Source organism: Thermoascus crustaceus (assembly GCF_041956765.1).
Source record: "Thermoascus crustaceus strain CBS 181.67 unplaced genomic scaffold VTN00scaffold_2, whole genome shotgun sequence".
Classification (NCBI taxonomy): domain Eukaryota; kingdom Fungi; phylum Ascomycota; class Eurotiomycetes; order Eurotiales; family Thermoascaceae; genus Thermoascus; species Thermoascus crustaceus.
This window is the reverse complement of record NW_027192528.1, coordinates 628425-646422: the sequence shown is the minus strand read 5'-3', so window position 1 is coordinate 646422 and position 17998 is coordinate 628425. Positions and strand designations below refer to the sequence as shown.

General features: G+C 51.1%; 8 protein-coding genes across 8 annotated transcripts; 5 read left to right on the top strand and 3 right to left on the bottom strand.

Moving 5' to 3' along the window:
• Positions 1–579: 579 nt before the first annotated feature.
• VTN00DRAFT_3747 (uncharacterized protein) lies at positions 580–2493 on the top strand (the record flags this gene model as incomplete). The annotated part of the gene is made up of 4 exons (XM_069430098.1): positions 580–695; positions 802–1577; positions 1636–2025; positions 2303–2493. 4 exons carry the CDS (start codon positions 580–582, stop codon positions 2491–2493), a joined length of 1473 nt encoding a protein of 490 aa, XP_069289268.1.
• A 209-nt stretch (positions 2494–2702) lies between these two features.
• On the bottom strand, positions 2703–3263 carry VTN00DRAFT_3746 (uncharacterized protein; the record flags this gene model as incomplete). Its single annotated transcript, XM_069430097.1, has 3 exons — positions 2703–2922; positions 2998–3046; positions 3137–3263. 3 exons carry the CDS (start codon positions 3261–3263, stop codon positions 2703–2705), a joined length of 396 nt encoding a protein of 131 aa, XP_069289267.1.
• Positions 3264–3724: 461 nt separating this feature from the next.
• Positions 3725–5049, top strand: VTN00DRAFT_3745 (uncharacterized protein; the record flags this gene model as incomplete). Its single annotated transcript, XM_069430096.1, has 3 exons — positions 3725–4312; positions 4397–4805; positions 4892–5049. The coding sequence occupies 3 exons, from the start codon at positions 3725–3727 to the stop codon at positions 5047–5049; spliced, it is 1155 nt and encodes a 384-aa protein (XP_069289266.1).
• A 730-nt stretch (positions 5050–5779) lies between these two features.
• Positions 5780–8377, bottom strand: VTN00DRAFT_3744 (uncharacterized protein; the record flags this gene model as incomplete). Its single annotated transcript, XM_069430095.1, has 10 exons — positions 5780–6080; positions 6162–6502; positions 6571–6683; positions 6780–6955; positions 7015–7294; positions 7353–7417; positions 7476–7600; positions 7691–7927; positions 8037–8207; positions 8318–8377. The coding sequence occupies 10 exons, from the start codon at positions 8375–8377 to the stop codon at positions 5780–5782; spliced, it is 1869 nt and encodes a 622-aa protein (XP_069289265.1).
• Positions 8378–8490: 113 nt separating this feature from the next.
• VTN00DRAFT_3743 (uncharacterized protein) lies at positions 8491–8961 on the top strand (the record flags this gene model as incomplete). Its single annotated transcript, XM_069430094.1, has 2 exons — positions 8491–8627; positions 8694–8961. The coding sequence occupies 2 exons, from the start codon at positions 8491–8493 to the stop codon at positions 8959–8961; spliced, it is 405 nt and encodes a 134-aa protein (XP_069289264.1).
• A 788-nt stretch (positions 8962–9749) lies between these two features.
• Positions 9750–11341, top strand: VTN00DRAFT_3742 (uncharacterized protein; the record flags this gene model as incomplete). The annotated part of the gene is made up of 4 exons (XM_069430093.1): positions 9750–10170; positions 10257–10411; positions 10512–10743; positions 10890–11341. 4 exons carry the CDS (start codon positions 9750–9752, stop codon positions 11339–11341), a joined length of 1260 nt encoding a protein of 419 aa, XP_069289263.1.
• Positions 11342–11756: 415 nt separating this feature from the next.
• Positions 11757–13279, bottom strand: VTN00DRAFT_3741 (uncharacterized protein; the record flags this gene model as incomplete). The annotated part of the gene is made up of 2 exons (XM_069430092.1): positions 11757–13023; positions 13095–13279. The coding sequence occupies 2 exons, from the start codon at positions 13277–13279 to the stop codon at positions 11757–11759; spliced, it is 1452 nt and encodes a 483-aa protein (XP_069289262.1).
• A 3096-nt stretch (positions 13280–16375) lies between these two features.
• VTN00DRAFT_3740 (uncharacterized protein) lies at positions 16376–17946 on the top strand (the record flags this gene model as incomplete). The annotated part of the gene is made up of 2 exons (XM_069430091.1): positions 16376–16434; positions 16674–17946. The coding sequence occupies 2 exons, from the start codon at positions 16376–16378 to the stop codon at positions 17944–17946; spliced, it is 1332 nt and encodes a 443-aa protein (XP_069289261.1).
• Positions 17947–17998: the final 52 nt, after the last annotated feature.

Below are 17998 nucleotides of genomic sequence, written 5' to 3'. Positions count from 1 at the left end.
CTTCGGCAGATCTATGTACTGTACTGTATGTGCTGTGCTGTATACACGAGCCGGTTCTTATATGTCCCAATCTAGTTCCCGCGAGGAATATCTTCTGCTTCTTCCTTTTCGCCACCTATTAACCAGAGGATGAGACATCTGTTTGCGACATAGAAAGCGGGGTTAGGGGAAGGGATGTATGTAGAGTACTGTACCCAAGATTTAGATAGATGTAGATTCCAAAAAAACATCAGCTGCATAAAGTATCGATCATTGATAACACCTGAGCCACCAGCATCGCGCAGAAGAAATTTCCAAACAAAGCGATCGTCTGGATGTACAATGTAAAATGCAGGTCTATCTTATCGATCGTCCCCGCAGACCCGGTCCCCGAAGCCACTAAAGCACAAGGCTAGAAGAAAAGAACTTTGAACCCGTGGGTCCGCAGAACGAAGACCGCTGACATTTTTATCACTCGACTTGCGATATCAGACTACAAACTGTTGCGCACTCAACTCCTAGGACGAAGAGGGGCATATTTCTATTTTCTGATAGTATCTCATACACCTGGATACAGTCTATTGAGGATATTCACCACCAATGGCCGACGCAGACGAAGACGCGATCCATCTCCCCTCAAGCCATGACTCGGCGCAGGTCGAGAATGATTTGTCCGACGAGACGCAGGATTTCCGCTTCTTGAATCATCTTGCGCTGTATGTTCTTGTTTACGCGCTACCTTTTGAACCTCGAATGATTTTCTTTGTCCCCTTCCAGTAAGACCTCTAACTAACCATTCGACTATATGTAACATGCGCACAGCGTCTCGGACCCATCCCAAGCCAGCCTCCCCCGCCGAGGCGAGAAGGACTTCGAACCGAACCCGACGCTCTTCCAGTCCGATGCGCTCGCGGCCTCGAGACAGGCGATGCACAATGCGCTCGCGTTCCCGCGCCTGCATCACCCGAAGAACAGGGTCGTGGGCATCTACGCCCCGGATGGACCTGCGCCGCCTCCCTCTGCTGTCGCGGGAGAAGAGAAGGGCTCTGGGCTGAAAGGAGCTCCGGGAGCGGGAATCGGTGTCCCTGCAGACTCGTGCGTGTACGTTCCGAACCCAAGGGGCCAGTATTTCAGGACAATGGGTAAGGCGGATCGCTGGAATCGCGTGTGGTTGTTGCCGGAGGAGGCCTTATACCTGCTGGAGAGAGGGAGTCTGGATATCATGTGGCCGTTGTCGTCGACTGGCTCCTCCAACTCCGCTGGTGGTGATGATAATGGCGATGATGAGCTGAGCATCCCGATGAGTCTGCAGGCCGCGTATGCATGCTTCATTGGGCATGGGGGGCTGACGCTCGAGAGGTTCACCGTCTACTCTGGTTTGAAACGTTCGGGATATACACTTGTTCGGGCCCCAAGCTGGGATGAGAGCGTGGATGAGACTGAGTGCGAGCCAGCTGAGACGCAAGAGCAGCAGGATGTTCCAGGCCTGGGTCTCATTGGATATCTTGGACAGCTGTTCAGGTCGGTATATAATGCCGGTTCGACTGCCTCTACGGCCGCTGGTCCGGTCGTGGGGTTGGGCATACATCGCAGTTACAGTAAGCTATATCTTCTAATGCGCTCAAGGCCTGAGATTGATGCTAACGAGATTACCAGATGATATATATCGCCGACTGACCCTTATTCCCGCCCAAGATCCCACCATCCCCAACCCTCCACCCCGACGCACAGAGCCTCCTTTCCGCCTCGCTTTCCACGTTTATAAGCCCTCTACTCCCTTCAAGAAATCCGCCCCGCCGGAGCCGGATTTCCGAATTGCAGTGATCAATTCTCGCACGCAGATCACCATCCCTACACTGTCCCAGATCAGCGCGCTCCTGGAGAGCACGCCGCTGGACCCACCTCGCGGAGAGAAGATGGAAAGATTGCTCTACATGCGCCTGCGACACGGATACAGGAACGTAATCCTGGCAGTCGTGGACCAGGGAGTTGTCAGTTTCCTCCGAGTTGCGGACGCAGGATTCTCTCGGGAGAGGATATACGAAGGTCAAAACGGACCAAGAGGCCCAAAGAGAGGAGGGTTCTCTGGTCGTGGAAGAGGGAGAGGAAGGGGTAGATGATGGACTTAATAACAACATCACTACTGTCTAACGACTGATGATGATGATGATGCTCAATACGAAGAAGGGAAATAAAGCATGTCTCCCCTGGAATAAGGCCCACGCATCCATTGGTTACAGGACGAAGGCTGAATAGAAGGGAGATAGCTTTCGGATTGATCTGCCATCATCTTTAGAACGACCGTCTGTTGAAACATGACAAGGACGGACGTTGATGCTCAGATGGCCAAGTGGCCAGATGATGGTCCAAACACACCAGCATGCGCAAGATCTGGGGCAGGGAACGCACCAGCGTGACCCGTGTCGAGGATTGTTGGGTTATCGGATGGATGCCATTTATCTGCAATCACAATCGCAAATTCAGCGCGCGGAAGGCGATTTCTCATTGGAGTGAATCCGCAAGCAGAAGAGAATCCTCTGGTCCTATGTGATATCAAGACTGTTTGTACATGCGCCCTAGAGATATCACCTGCCGTAACCTGAACGCCGTGAACCGATCCGTCCCTTGCGATAATAGTACGTTCCGTTTACCAAGCTCAAGAGTCACACCGTAAATAACGCCGCATCAATCCCGGTTGTATCATGCTTAAGCTGTAGATCTCATTAGCCATCACCATTGACCTCGACAGAATCACTCAGAGCGGCGATTTTTGAAGCAGCACAGGAAAAAGGAAGGAAACGGAACGTACTATCCAGATAATCCGCCGCCATCAACAGCTCCAGACACAGCTCGGGCGGTATATCCATGTCCGGCACGTTGATCTGGTCCTTGTTCTTCTCATTGTAGCAGAAGTACTCGCACACTTTTTCGAGAACGATGCCGCTGTGATCATTTCCCCCGTTAGCAAAGACCCATCAAAGCAACCAACGGACAACACCGTAAAAAAGGTATATACACCTAATATTCTCAAGCACACAGCGCCCGGTTATGGCTTCGGAGAAGTTACCTGCGTAGACAAAGGCGCATTAGCAAGACTGACCCAAAGTGGAATTTCTCTTAACTCGGGATGAATGAGAAAGGATGGGGCGGAACGCACTCGACGAATCCAGCATGCGCCGTAGCGTCCCCGACACGCATGCTGTGCTGCGCGGGATCACGAACTCGAAACCGTCGCTCGATACGAGCGTCACGTATTCTGAGGGTGTGGAGGTATTGGCGGACATTTTGGCGCGTGAAAAAGCGGTCCGAGAGTAAGTGGGTGGAAAGAGATAACGCGCGGAGAAGATTGATTAGGCAGTAGTATGTCGGAAGGGAGAGGAGGTAGAAGATTGTTATAGGCTGTTGTTACGAGAGGAGGTCCAGCCGGGGTCGGCTGGTGGGAAGCAGGGAGAGGAGAGGAAGAAAAAGAAGAAACCGGTGGGTGAAGGCCAGAATTAAATCTATTGATTGATGCCTTTTTTGTGTCTCCAGCGGACTTTTCTGTTTCTTCTCCGCCGCGTGGTCCGTGCTCAAGCTTTCCGACATCATCCCGCAGCGGAGCTTGACGTCAACAGCTGCAGACAATTGTTTTGATATTTGTTTGTATCTTTCTATTGACAATGCTACTGAATTTTAGTAGAATATTATTCTGAATCATTGGTATATTCTGTGATATATTAAGGAATATCCAGCCCGATAAATCCCCATGCGCTCTGCCCTCTATCCCCGCATCCGCCTCCCGCGCGCTGCGGTACGAGCTCATCATCATCAAGCTCCATTCTACTCCCCCTTATGGTCCTATCAGGGCTTCCAGACCCGATTCAATTCAAAAACAGCTAGTAACCAGCAAAAGCAATCAGACTTATCTACAACACTCAAACCCAACGACCATGAGACACCGTTGTTCAAACCCACGGACCGCCTCTCCGGCCGGACCTGCATGGTCACGGGCGGAACATCCGGGATCGGATACGCGATCGCGGAGCGATTCCTCCAAGAGGGAGCTAAGAGGGTGATCCTCGTCGGCAGATCTTACCCCCGTCTGTTGAACGCTGCCACCCGTTTGGAACAGGCGACCACCATGCCTGCGGCGATCGCCGAGGAGACAGGCAGTGATGTGGCGACGAGGTGTCCTGAAGAGGATATAAATCGGACCGCGAAGGCCGAAGTAGGGGGGAAGGAGAAGAAGGAACTATCTCCGGGTGCGGTGATCGCGGCGTCGGAGAGGGTCTCGTTGCTTGTTGGGGATGTGTCTTCGGCTGAGGAGTGGATGAGGGAGTTGGAGAGGGAGATGGTAAGTTCAGTCTCATTTTCGGCTTTCTTCTGTATATGTCATATGTCATGTATATATAAACTAATTGACCAACGCATACTGCAGGAATCCGTCGACATCCTCATCAACGCCGCCGGCATCTCCATCAACAACATCCTCCCCAAAGTCTCCCCAACTGACATCACCCAAACCCTCCGCACGAACCTCGAAGGCGCGATCCTCACCTCCCGCGCCCTCCTCCGCGCCTCGCTCCGCAGCGCCCTGAAGCAAAAGAACCATAACCGCGGCTCAACCAACGCTCGTCCCGTATCCAAATGCATTATCAACATCTCGTCCCTGTTAGCATATAGGGGCGGCACGGGCGCGATACCCTACGCGGCATCCAAGGCCGGTTTACTAGGGCTGACGCGCTCCCTGGCCGCCGAGGCCGCGGAGACGCTGAGGGCAGGAGGAGGAGTGACTGTTCGTTCCAATGCGATTGTGCCGGGGTATATTGATACGCCGATGATTGAGTGTGAGTAACTCTTAGACACGCACTTCTTGGACTTAGATGCGCATGGAGATTAGATTACTGATGCAAAATATGATATGATATCACAGACATGAGCAATGACGAACTCTCCCGACTCAAGGAGACCATCCCGCTCAGGCGGCTGGGCGATCCGCAGGAAATCGCTGACGCAGCCGTCTTCCTGGCGCAGAACGAGTACGCTAATAACTGCGTGCTCAACCTTGACGGGGGGCTGAGCGCCATATAATAATGATCATAATCAGCTATCTAGACGTCTGTAATCGATCTGGGAAGACCATATATATCGTCCTACACTTTACCATACTATCTGACCCACGTAATCTGCCGGTTTATGCGATTCAATCGGGACGAAACGCAAGACAAGAAGAGAAATGTATCTTTTTTTCTATTGATTGAGCGATGATTGATTAAACAAGAGCCACCTTATCTTGACTCTCTTCTTTCTTTCTTTCCATTCAAGCCCAAACAAAGGTTACAATGCAAAGTTCCCGCCTCGGAACATGCTCCACCTAAGGTGGTTGAATTTTCCAGAGACCTCCATGACCTAGGGTTTCATCAAAACAAGAATTCTTGGTCTTGCTATGAGATCAGATAAGGCTTTGTGGCAGATGCCCGTCTGTCTGCAAAGACCAATCGCTGGTCCCGGTCCCGTCCCCGGTCATTTGCTTTCTTTCCTTCCTGACCAGATTAAAGAAAACCGTCCACAACTGTTGTTCCCTTCAGAATATTTATTTCAAACTCCGCCTCGCAAGAAAACAGAAACAAGAAACTCCAGTTATGTATGGTGCATTGTATTTTACAAGAAAACAAGAGATGAAATTGGGGGAAGCGTGGTCAAAAGACGGAGCCAGTGGTCTCCCGTCTACTTGACGCGATTTGCTGCGGTAGTAGGCAGAGCGACAAGCGTTGCAGATTGATACGAGGATCCCGTAGCTGCGTTTGCGCTTGCTTGCATCTCAATCGTCTTCGATGAGAATGGCCCCGCTCTCCGCTTCATCCAGGACGATAGGATTGGCCCCATCCCCATCGGTGGCATAACCTTTGGCGAAACGCTTAGCACGTTGCTCAGCTTCGCTGATCTCCGCCTCTTCAGCGTCGCGTTTCCTCTTGCCGACGATGCCGTTGGGCTCGGGACCGGAGACACCGTTGACATGTTCATTCTTGGGAGGCTCCGGAGCCGGTGGCGCCTTGGGTTTCCGCGGGATCTCGACTTCCTTTTCTAGTGAGACGGGTTTGTCTTCTGTTTTGGGCTCGGGTCTGAAACACGTTATTATCAGCATGGGGACTGTACTTCAAAAAAAAGCTTTCGTTGAGGGGTGGGATAGGTGTTATTCTTACCGCTCCGCCACCAATATCTCCAGATTCACGCGCGGCTCTTCATCCTCCTCGTCAACGACCGTAATGAAGGTCTCATTCTTAATACCAAGCTCCGATAGCTTCTTGGGCAGATTATCTTCCAGGTCCGGATCGTAGAGCGTGCCGACTTCGTTCGTGACCGAGAACTCCTCACCATACCCGAGCTGCAAACGGAGAACACCCTCGACTAGGTCGTTCAGGGTGGCGCGTTCTGGGTCAACGATGATTTTGGCTTGCGCGACGGAGCAGACGGGGCAGTTTGGATTCGGGGGTTTGAGGGTGTCGGAGTTGATCGCACGAGCGCCGGAGCGTTCGAGGAAGACCTGTTCAGAAATAAGCAATCAGTGTCGTTTATGCAATTGATAAGGTATCGGTTTGTCAGGATACATACCATCTTCGCGTGAGCGTAGTCATCGTTCAGAACCTTGAACGCTTGCAAAACGCAAAGACCAGCAGTCATAGCATTTGTGGTCGCAATGGCAGGAATGATGTTTCCAGCCATCTCTGCAGGAGTAATCAATCAGTAAAAGAGTTTCTCTGCGGATATCGTGCATCACCCATTCCAAACGAGATGATGTCATTTCCATAGCATATACATACGCTTGATGTCGAATTTCGACTTGGGCTCGATCCCGAAGATGGTCGATCGCAGATTTGCGCTTGCAGCAACAAAATCAAGCGTATCCGCATCGTCCTTGTCGAACGTCAGGATGGGCCGGATGTCGCCCTTGGTAGTCTCCTGGAGCGTCTGTAGCCTCTTGCTTAATCGACCCAGGCTGTAGAGATTGTCAGCTTAGTCGCTATATTATCCAATTTCAATGACACAGGATCCTACCTGTCCTTGAAAACCGCGAAATCTTCAGCCAGCGTCCAGACCTTTTGGTCGTTGCAGGAGATGGTCGTGTCTACGGTAGCAGCCTGCTCCTCCAGTTGTTCGTAGTTAAGTGGCTCCGGGGGCTTGCGAGTCTTCCACATGTCCTCCATTCCACGAAGTCGCTCGATGTCGTCCTTGAACACTTTGTCAAAGACCTTCTTGGCGAAGTCAGGAGAACCCATTGACTCGCGGATCGCTTTGAGGGCCTGCGCCTCGCGGCGGAGGTTCTCGATCTCCTCGGCTGTTGGTTTGGTTAGTTTGAATGGACAATGAGACAGAGGGACGAAGGATTGAAATACCGTTCTCTGCATCGTCGGAGTGGTCAAAGTCCTCTGTGTCGTCCTCGCTCGTTCCGAACAATTCCCTGTCCTCAAATCAGCATTTTGTAAGAGACCGAAGTGTTACTTGTCGAGAGAACTTACGGAAGGAGATAACTTTTGGCCCACACGATGCAATGGATCGGCTGGCTGGGAGTGCTCCGTATCGTGCAGACGGGGAATGTCTTCGGAACTGGTTTGGGATTGCAATCGTAGCACTCAGATTGTCCCTGTTAGAAACCATGTGTAAGCCTTCATCCCATCCCACCCGGCTCTCCAGCGCAGCATGGTGCGCGAGTTGTACGTAGACAGATCCCCACCTTTTTAATGACCTGAACCTGGCCGTTGAACCCCGTAGTCCCGCTCTCTATCAACGGCACATTCGCCGCCAGACACATCCTGTTGACATGGCGCCTCGCGTCCAGGTTATCGAGCGCGTTGAAGACGATGTTGAAACCCGCGAACCAGTCGACGTTGAACTGGCTGTCCTTGATGTTGGCATGGTAAGCCTCCAGCTTCGCGCCGGGCTGGAACTTGCTCGCGACCTCCTTCGCGACCTAATTGAGCGGGGCGACGCTGCGCTGTCAGGTCATCTGCGGGCGCAAACGGAATGTGAAGTGAAGAGAGAAGATTGTTGGATGGAGGGGAAACGCGGGAATAACGCACCAAGGCCTTTGGTTTCTTGATGTGTTCGTATCGGAAGAGGAACTGACGGTTCAGGTTGCTCAGATCGATCGTGTCAAGATCGATGATGTGGATTTCGCCGAAGCCGGTGAGAAGGAGGTTCTTGAGGAGCTCGCATCCTATGCCGCCGGCGCCTACGAGCAACACACGCGACTGAGATAAGAGAAAAGGAGCGCATTAGAAACTGGTCAACGAAGCACCGTTGCGATCCTTGGTTAAGATCGAAAATTGATCGCGAGTTGGGAGGTTCTGGGAGCTCTTACCTCTTTAATGCGCTTCGACAAGATGCCGAGAGAGCGCTTGAGGTATGTATCTCGCGCCATGGTTGCGCGTTGGCAAGAGGATGTGTCCAGGCGATCTAAGGAGAGGTCGAAGAGGACATGGAAAAGGAACGGACGTGGAATTGTCCAGATTCAGAGGAAGAAGAAAGGGAGAAATGCGGGTCAGGAACCAAGGGGAGCGCGAGGCGAGAGGAAGCCCGCCTGGAAGCTGGACGTCAGAGGCCGATCAGATCGGATGCGGCCGCGGAGGTGAGGTTGGTCCAGCCAGCCTGGGCGCAGAGGTACCTGAGCGGTACGTATCGGTACCTGTTTCTGCACAAAAATACCTGGCCAAAGCTAAGCCTGGACGTATCTTCAGGTACCTACGATGTACCCCTCAGCTGTCTCTGCGGTACCGTCACCTCACCTCACAGCAGCTTGCAGATACCCGCGACGTCTCCACGCTGATCCGTCGCAAACACAGAAGCATCTGCAGCATCCCTACAGGGTATCTGATATCTGACATCTACCGGAACTGCAGCCGTATCTCCCCGCCAGCCATCCCGTCAGGCTGCTATCCGCACCAAGGTCTTCCATTGCAAGCCATGCGTGCCTCGCTTGTTCCTTGTTGCATCCAGAAGTTCTAGACCCTTCGCAGTCGCTGCGTTCTCACAAAAACAGTGGCTCCTGGCAAGAAACACCACACCACGTCCCAACAGCCGCCTTATGCTGGGATCTCGTATAGACATCCTCCAGGCTCTCCTAAGAATGTTATTGTCTAGTTAGATTGTCCAAGACTTTCTGTCTAGATACAGAGTACAGAGGAGAAAGATAGTAGACTTCATTCCATCCTAAGGGTGCATGGTTGCAAGCCATCGATGCAAGTACCTGCTCTAAAAAGCCATCCTTTTACATCAGGATCAGGTCGAGAAAAGCTCAGCATATATCTCATCCCTGTAACCAGAGAGACCATGCCATAGTATCAAGCATACGAGCCGTCCTTCGAGCTCTTCACGGGCGAATCGGCGTGCGTTCGCCCCCAGCTTATGTAAGTAACCAGGGAGGCGACGTGTGGGAAAATCGAGGCACGGACACGAAGTATCAAAGTCCACGATACAAGCATAGATCTCTTTGGCGCAGTAATACCCGTCCTATTTTTGTTTTCTTTTTAAGAAGTGCATGCTCATATTTTCTCTTCCTCAATGATAGAACGTTAGAGCACACCTAATTTGGCGAGTCTGCCACCGCATCTGGGTCCTGGGTTCCAGAAGTCGCGGTGACATCGTAGCAGTCACCTCGGGTCCTTCGTCTACATACAGTGTTCTTTGTTTATACCTGCACGTTTCTTTTTATACCCTGGATCTTTACAAGATAATTGCATTTTCTCCATCCTTTAGACAAGAAGAAAACAAAGAGAAAGAAGAAGACACCTACAATGTCAGACGACGAAGCGGACCCCGAACTCCTGGAGCTGCTCCGCAAGTCTCTCGGACTGGGCGGTGGACCTGCGACTCCTCCACCCGCAGAGACCAAAGTCCTCGAGAGCGCGCGATACATCTTCGACAATGCCGTCGACGTCGCGCTGAACATGTCCAAGACCAAAGAGGCCGCGGAGACGATATGGCGCCGCATGCAGGAGAAGGAGTACTCGACCAAGATGTGGTCCGAGCATGAGCTGCATCCCAAGTCCAAGGACGAGAGCACCGTCGATTTCATCTTCACTATGGACCTGCTGAACTTCAGCTTCTGGTCTGACACGACGGATGAGTCCAAGCGGTTTGCCATTGAGTATCGCGGGAGGCGGTGGACGGGGTATTGGAGTCTGGTCGCGGCGCTGCAAAGGGCGCTTGATGAAGGTAAGTTTGATTCTATATCAACTGGATGTCCCGTTTACTTTCCGGGGATTGCCCTTCCACGGGCATACTTGAGCTGAGACTTGCAGAGATCCCGATCACGAGTCCCGACTTCTGGATCAACGAGGATGAATGTACAGAAGAGCTGCTCAGACATGTTTTCCGCTCGGTAACATACGAGGAAATCCCGCTCTTCCAGGAACGGGTTCAGTGCCTGCGTGAAGCAGGCAGGGTCCTGTATGAGGTAAGTAAATTTGACTTTCATGCAATCCTTTTCATCTCATACCTCATTCGCTTCATCTCATGCATCTTTTTCAATGGTATTGACACGACTTCCAAACCAGCAATTCGACTCCAGCTTCACCAACTGCATCTACGACGCAAACCACTCCGCCGCAGCTCTCGTCAACCTGCTCGCAGAGAACTTCCCCTGCTTCCGGGACGAGGCAGTCTTCGAGGGGCGCAGGGTGCGTTTTTACAAGCGCGCCCAGATCTTGGTTGCAGACCTGTGGGCCTGCTTCGAGGGCGAAGGCTATGGCGATTTCCACGACATAGATAAGATCACTATGTTTGCAGGTGAGTCTGCTGTCCATATCATATACATACCACAAAAATCCGAATCCCAGCAAGCAGCATGCATCTCTTTTTCCATCGAAATCGTGTATGCTTTGGTTTTTTTGAACAAACACATGACTAACGCATGATCCCGGGGGTAAGAAAAGACTACCGCATCCCCCAAATGCTACACCAACTCGGCTGCCTCATGTACTCCCCACCCCTGGAGAGCCACATCCGCCAGCTGAAGCCCCTCCCCAGCGGATCAACCTGGGAAGTCGAGCTGCGCGGCACCAGCATCTGGTGCGTCGAGCTGATCCGGCAGGAGATCGAGAGGCGACACCCGGAAACCAAGATCATCAGTACACATGATGATAAAGACGATGATGACATGAAAGTCGATCACGAGTACAGCTTCGACGAGGAAGCGGAGAATGGAAAAGTGCTTGCGGATATGAAGACAAGAAAGAAGAGGGGCAAGAATGTTAAGGGGAAGAATGCCGGTCTGGGCGTTAATGCGATCCTGATCGACTTTTTCCTGTACGACACGATGAAGGAGCTAGAGCGGGAGGGGCAGGAGACGATCCCGCATCATCGGACGAGGAGTATTTGGTATTAGAACGGCTTAGATCCCATCTCTTCTCCTCTTCCTGTCATCTGTTTTCTGGTCTTATGGCTGGTTTAATAGAACGAAGGCGTCTTTTTTATCTTTTCTATTTTGCATGTCGTATCCTACGTACGGGACACGATTTTCATCGTTTTTTAATGATTTCTCTTTTCTTTTCTCTGGGGTGGTGTGACTCGTGCATTGCGCTTGCACTGCGAAAAATAGATCTAGACACATAGATATCAGTTAAAGAACTATCCTTTCTATCTAGTTCTTTCCAGTAAGGCCATTTTATCTATCCTGGGTATCATTATATATTACAGGAACTCCTAACACTCAAACCGATTATACACCTTGCAGCAGCATAGCAGGAACACGCAGGAGCACTTGCACATAGGCGGGAAAAAATATACCAGGTACTCTCATCTCAACCAACCACCTTTCCAGCACTCTCCATCCTCTCAATCCGCTTCATAATATCTTCCTTCCACTCCAAATAATCCTCCCTCCGATCCTCGCTCAACCAGTCCACCCGATCCTGCATCATCGTACCCAGACCCGGCAAGAGACCACTATGGGAGGAGGCATCTTCTTTAAGAAGCAGATCACGACCCCTCATCGTCATCCCTTTCCGCCTCTTAGAACCAACAGCACCACCGGAGACATCCTCTTCATCGTCATCGCCTTCCGCAGCGTTTCGTCCCGCCTCATCATCCTCCCCCGCGACGGGGACGTTCTCGAACCATTCCTTGCCCTTGGCCCAGCCCTGGTCCATGATGATCACGATCCAGCGATCGACGTCCTCCCGATGCTTCTTCTCCGATGAGGAAAAGCCCAGACTCGTCAGCGCCGTCTGGCGCATCTCCGCGAAGGTCTTTTTGTCCATTTTCTTGTTAGTGTCGCCATTGGCGGTGTTTATATTTTTGTTATTATTATTTGCGGTGGGAGAAGATGAAGATTCGACGCCTGTGTCTCCAGACGATGTTCTGCTTGGATTCCGCCGCCGCGCGAGAACAAGGAAGTACACCGCTACGATCAGGGCGCTGACTAGTTCCTTAAATTCTTCGTCGTTCTCTTTGTCCCGTGTGGTGAGGATTGGTTCTAGGAATTCTGTCGCTTCTTCGTCGAGCTCATTGTTACCGTTCTCATCGTCCGTAGAAGAGACAAAGTGTAGAATGGACGACACGCCCGCGAAGATATGCGGAGGCAGGGTCCTCGAGATCGGAGGCCGTGACCACGTGCTCATCCGCGGTGCGGGAGTCGCGAGCGTCTTGCACACGGTCCGGATGGAGGGCATCACCCACGATGGGGCGTCCTTGATGATTGTGGATGAATTGGAAATGCCTCTGGGGCCTGTTGCTGCTGCTGCTTTCATGGCAGATCGCGAAGGCGTGGTAGGCGCTCCATCGTACGTCCTTTTGACTGGCGTAGACTTCGTAGGCGAATCCTGGAGTCTTCGCGGTGTCTTCGAAGGTGTACGTGCCGACGCAGACGCCAATCCCTTCGTAGGGCTCGTCGTCGCGGAGGAAGCACCGCGCGTAGGAGTCCCCGGGAGGGAACCGGCCGCGGAGCGTCTCGTTGGAAGTGTACTCTGTGCAAGGGATCGGTCAAGGAAGGCATACAGCTTCTTGTAGACGCGCGGAGGACATGGCGGGTGGCCGAGAAGGGGAGGGAGCTTGAGCGTTCGGGCGAGTCTGGATGTCACATTGATTGTCAGCAATCAGGCGCGCAGTTGGATGGCGGAGATGTCATGTCTCTGACGCACCGTTTACAGGCTATCTCAGCGCAGGCATAGGGTCTCGCGATCTCCTCCTCGGGTTTCAGGCTTGTAGAGTAGCTCCGCGATTGCGCGACGAGCGACAGGGCCAGACTGAGCAGCTCCGGGGGCAGCTCGTTGGCGTGGGTGGGGAGGAGCGTCGCCAGCGCTTGCTCCACGGGTCTGTTGTTCATTTTTGGTGTGAAGAGATGGTCAATGGGATTGAGATCTCTGGCAACAAAGCATTCTCGTGGAGGACGTTGAGAGTAGAGGCTAACGCGTTCCGCGAAGCTTGGAGCTGTGGGGAAGCCCGAAGCTCTAAAAGCACTGCTACTATTGGAAGCCAATTAGACCACTCCATCTATACAGTGTGCTGCCTACTGTGGCACCCTCTCTTATATCATTCTAATGACAGATTCCCTTAATTCGAGTATCAATTTTCTAAAGTTAGTCTCTTCCTTACTGTTCCACAGGAGAACGAATATATGTTTCTTGAAGGGATAACTTGACCTTTCATAGGTCCCTAATACACATCTGTGCTTGCATCATGCATGGTAAAGAGCTTGAAAAAAATCCTAGCATTTCTATCAGCGTCTCTAATATCCCAGGAAGGCAGTGAGGTATCTGAAGACATCGCGCAGGGATACCTCCGACGAGGAAACTGCAAGCAATGATGATGATGAAAACTGGTACCCTGGGGACGGTATCTGCCCTTCAACATCTGAATTCAGCATGTATTATGAAGCTAGCTATAACACCTGGTGTTCTGCAGCAGCAAGGCAGACACAAACCGGCAAGCCTGATCTTTGTCACATAGAGGCTTTCTTGGACTTGTTACAGGACGTCCCTGCTTTTTTCTGTGACCCTCCAAAGGACGTTGATCCTATTGGGAGATCCAAATCTCCATTGACACTCCGGTCTTCCTTACTGATTGAAACAACCGAAGACCCTACATTTGAGCGGCGCTGGAAAACCGTAAATTATCTTCAGTGCCTTGGACTCCCCACCCCTATGACATACAACACTAAATGTGAGATTCCAAAACCTCCCTCAAATTTCCTCCAGTCTGCACCGGATCGATCAGGATATCTTACTAGTATTAGCCTTGCTTGGTCATACATCATTTCCTGTCACTGGGTTGAAATACTCCAGCATGCTGGTCAGAAGAGCTCGCTTATGCACCATGGCGATCAGCAGATCACCAGCTGCTTTTGGGACTTGGTCATACGAAGTCGCTGGGTAGCTGAACTGAAAAGACCAAAGAGGATTTACTACGCACCATTGATGTTGCAAAAGGACAACTTTAAAATGGAAAGACAGTACGTGAAATTCCTCTGGAGATCTTCCTGAGTGAAGTTGCTAAGACAGAAATAAATAATATAGCTGCGATATGAGCCAAGTTTCACCGGACTCGTCCCTCGCGTTTGATATCCTCGTTAATTTCTGCATTTTCTAAAGATCTGGAGGAGGAGCTGTTTATAGGGCTTGCCATAGTCTTAATGCTTACACCGCGTAACGCGCCTCCGCCGCAGCTTGCTCCACCAATTATGATTTCTAAGTCTTGTATGCCATCTAAAGACAGAGACACAAAGTCCGAAAGGCTCTTTAGGTCTATCGTCAAGTGCATATCTATTAGCTCCACGCAAGACGCTCTTGATTCACTGTTGTGCAGTGTATTTTTTGACCCAAGTGTTCCCTGCAACCTGCTCGGTGCTGCGCCCTTGGGCATCACAAAAGCCCTGTTTCCGACCGACGATAATGACTACCACAGATTTCTGGTAGCAATCGCGTACAGGAGGCCGCAGATAGTCCTGTTCTGGAACGCCGTTGTGCGTAGTGGCCAGGCGACACCTATACTGAACATGGCGCTGAAAGGTTTGCCGCCGATCAGCCTCGTTGCTGGTCTTTGGACCAACGCTATTCAATCATTTCTTCAAGTCACATATGGCCCAGGAGACCTATCTGATCCCTCCATTCCCCGGTCCTGCGAGTTCAGCATTTCCTACTTCTGTCGACCAGAGGCATCGATACCGTAAAGCCCGGCTCCTCCTTTCGGATCAACAAGTACAAGTAATCTCAGCCTCGAAGTCAAGAGCATTACGGGCATAGACATAGACCTCTTTCGTGGAGAATATATTGGATCCAACGTTCAGGCGAGAAGGTTCCTGCCAGTCCACAGGCTCGGATTAAACCCTTACATATCCATTCCCTACAGTATACACAACCTGCGTGTCCAGACAATTGGGAAACGAAGTAAGTTTGAACATCGATCGAGTGACGCAGTCCTCGTACGCGATCTATTGGATGAGGTCAAAAGTCCGAAGCTGCACCGGGAAAGTATCTTAGGGTGGTGCGCTAATGTTGAAGAGTATTGACGGTCCTCAAACTTAAGTGGTTAACCCGTAAGTAGCCGGTTATACAGATAGGCAGCTATTGGCCCCTACTTCCCATCGGCTGGAGCTGCTTCTCCTTCAAAAATATTACTGCCGGTGTCTTCATGTATCTAGCAGCAGGATGAACTGCAATCCGATTCGTTTATACCATCTGATGCTATATAACTAATCTGCACATCAAGAGGCGACAATCTATTGGATCCCCGACTAGGTTCATGGAGTAGTTTTTGTCGTTTTCTTTGCAGTAGATAGCTAGACGTGGTCCGTTGTTCCACGAAAGCAACAGCACTATCATAATAGTAGGGAAGAACATTGAAGTACCTTTCAGCTAGACTGATATTCTAGAGGACAGAGGTATGTCTGTACTGGTAGTAGGCTACTATCATTGTGTCTTGTGGTAATGCTAAGATGGTATTAAGGGATTGATGATCCTATTGTCTACCCTGCTCCATCCACCGGATGAATACCTAGTAAGATAAAGCAGGAAATTTCAGTACAGATAGCTGATTCTTTCAATCCACGGACACCTAGAACCTTCTTAAGGCGGTCAATAACAGCATGAAAGCGAGGGCTATTAAGTTACAACCTACTTCTAGTGTACTGTGCACTCGGGGTTTGCCCGAATACTCATGGAACAACCTCCACCCAAAACAAAAAGCTCAGAAGTTCCACGTTAATTTGTTCAGGATGTTAAGATCAAATCACACTTAAACAACCCAAGGGCTACAACCTCTTTGTGCAAGAAGCTCATAGAGAGTCTTTTTGGGTACTGTTTGTGGTCTGTGCCTGCATCAAGTATATCTTTTTACAGGCCGTTCCTCCATCAACGAGACTCTCCTGTCGTATCTTCCCATATAAACTTGATGCTTTCTCAACTTGTCGGTTTTGTCCGCCAAAATGGCTCTGCACCATAAATTGTCAAGTCCTTCTGGACCCGAGTCTCCCAGTGCTATAAGGTACGAAGTCCTAACTGATGTCTTTGGTTCGCCAACAGGGGAGTCGTCAAGACTCGCAATTCCTGTCTGCTCGTCTTTCTATCTCTTACTGTGTTGAATAATTCCTAGCAGCTGAGGTCATACTCAATCTGTCCCTGAGGTTGGTGAGTATAGATCTGCTCCTCTTCTTGGATGTCCATTCTGCTTGGTTAACAAGCAAAAAAGAAGTGAATATGACAAAGCCACAGAACGTCTTAAAGTGCATTCGATGCCGCAAGGACCATCAGCGGGTATGCAATAAAACAGCTTACATTCTACATGTATTGTCCCCAGTCACTGATCGGTGTGCAGTGTCTTCCAGAGGATCGCGTATGGCCACAGAAATGCGAACGTTGCATCAAACATGGCCATGATTGTTCGCCCAGCTTGACCGCAAAGGATGAGCATCGACAAACCAACAGCAGCTCAGGAGTTCAAAATGCACCGCTGCAAGCTTATGTTGCCCAACAGCAGGGACAGCGGTCGCCGCGGGCCCCGACCGCGAATAATTGGACTGGGAACCGAAGACCCTCGAGAGAGATATCAACCTTCGTTCAGCACAGTTACATGCTATTCGACCGTCTTGTCAGCAACCCCGAACCGGACCCGTTTCTCCAACCAGCGCCCCCGTCGAGATGCGCCGAATGGTTCAACGAGGCGATCTACTTGTCCTGGATTTTGATCACAGGAGGTCTATCAAAGCCAGACCACACGCGAGCGCAGCATGAAATCCCTCGCAACAACCCTTACCAGACAATAGCTTGGTATTTCACTTTGTTCTACGGGATGCTGGAAGAAAGACTGGAGTCTATCGATATTCTTCCCGCATACGAAGAGATGATCAAAGTCGGAATCGACTCCGGCATGCGAGAGCGTGAGGCAAAGGAGTTCGCAATGGGACGGATCGCAGCTAAGAACGCTCCTCAGCCGTCCGACGACGGTGAAAATGAAGACCACATCGCTGCGCTCCATTATCCGAGGTATAAGCGACTCCTGACGCAGGGCCCGCGTTGGAAGCGCCTGATCCAGGCCACTCAGTCCTGGGAGGTGCTCCTCCTTGACGGTTGCTTTCCTCCGATGAACGGTCAGCAGTGTGAACTTTCTTCGGTGATGCTTGGTCCCGAGTCTAGCTTCCTGAAGTACAAGGAAGAGTTGTTGTCGCCTGATCTGGGGTTGCTAGAAACCTGTGAGCGGCTTCATGGGACCGTTAACATCTTTCAACGCTGCATCGAGATGGACAAGATGGGCTCCTCTCTTGGCCCGCTGAACGCGGCGCAACAGTTCCATAGTCGAATTCGAACAGTCCTTCGTCGGCCGCCGAGACAAGCGGTTCCGGGACCGAGCAATAACAGCGAGCGTATGATTCAGAGTGATGGCCCTAGTGATGATATTGAAGGCGACTCTGCAACTGTGCTTGAGAGCTCTGAAACCGAGATGGGTGACGACAAGCCGGATGAAGAAGTTCTGTATTTTCTCACCACGGAGTTACCTTGAGGTCAGAATTCTTCATTTAGTTTGGGCACTTCGAAATTGATCTGGGCTTTTG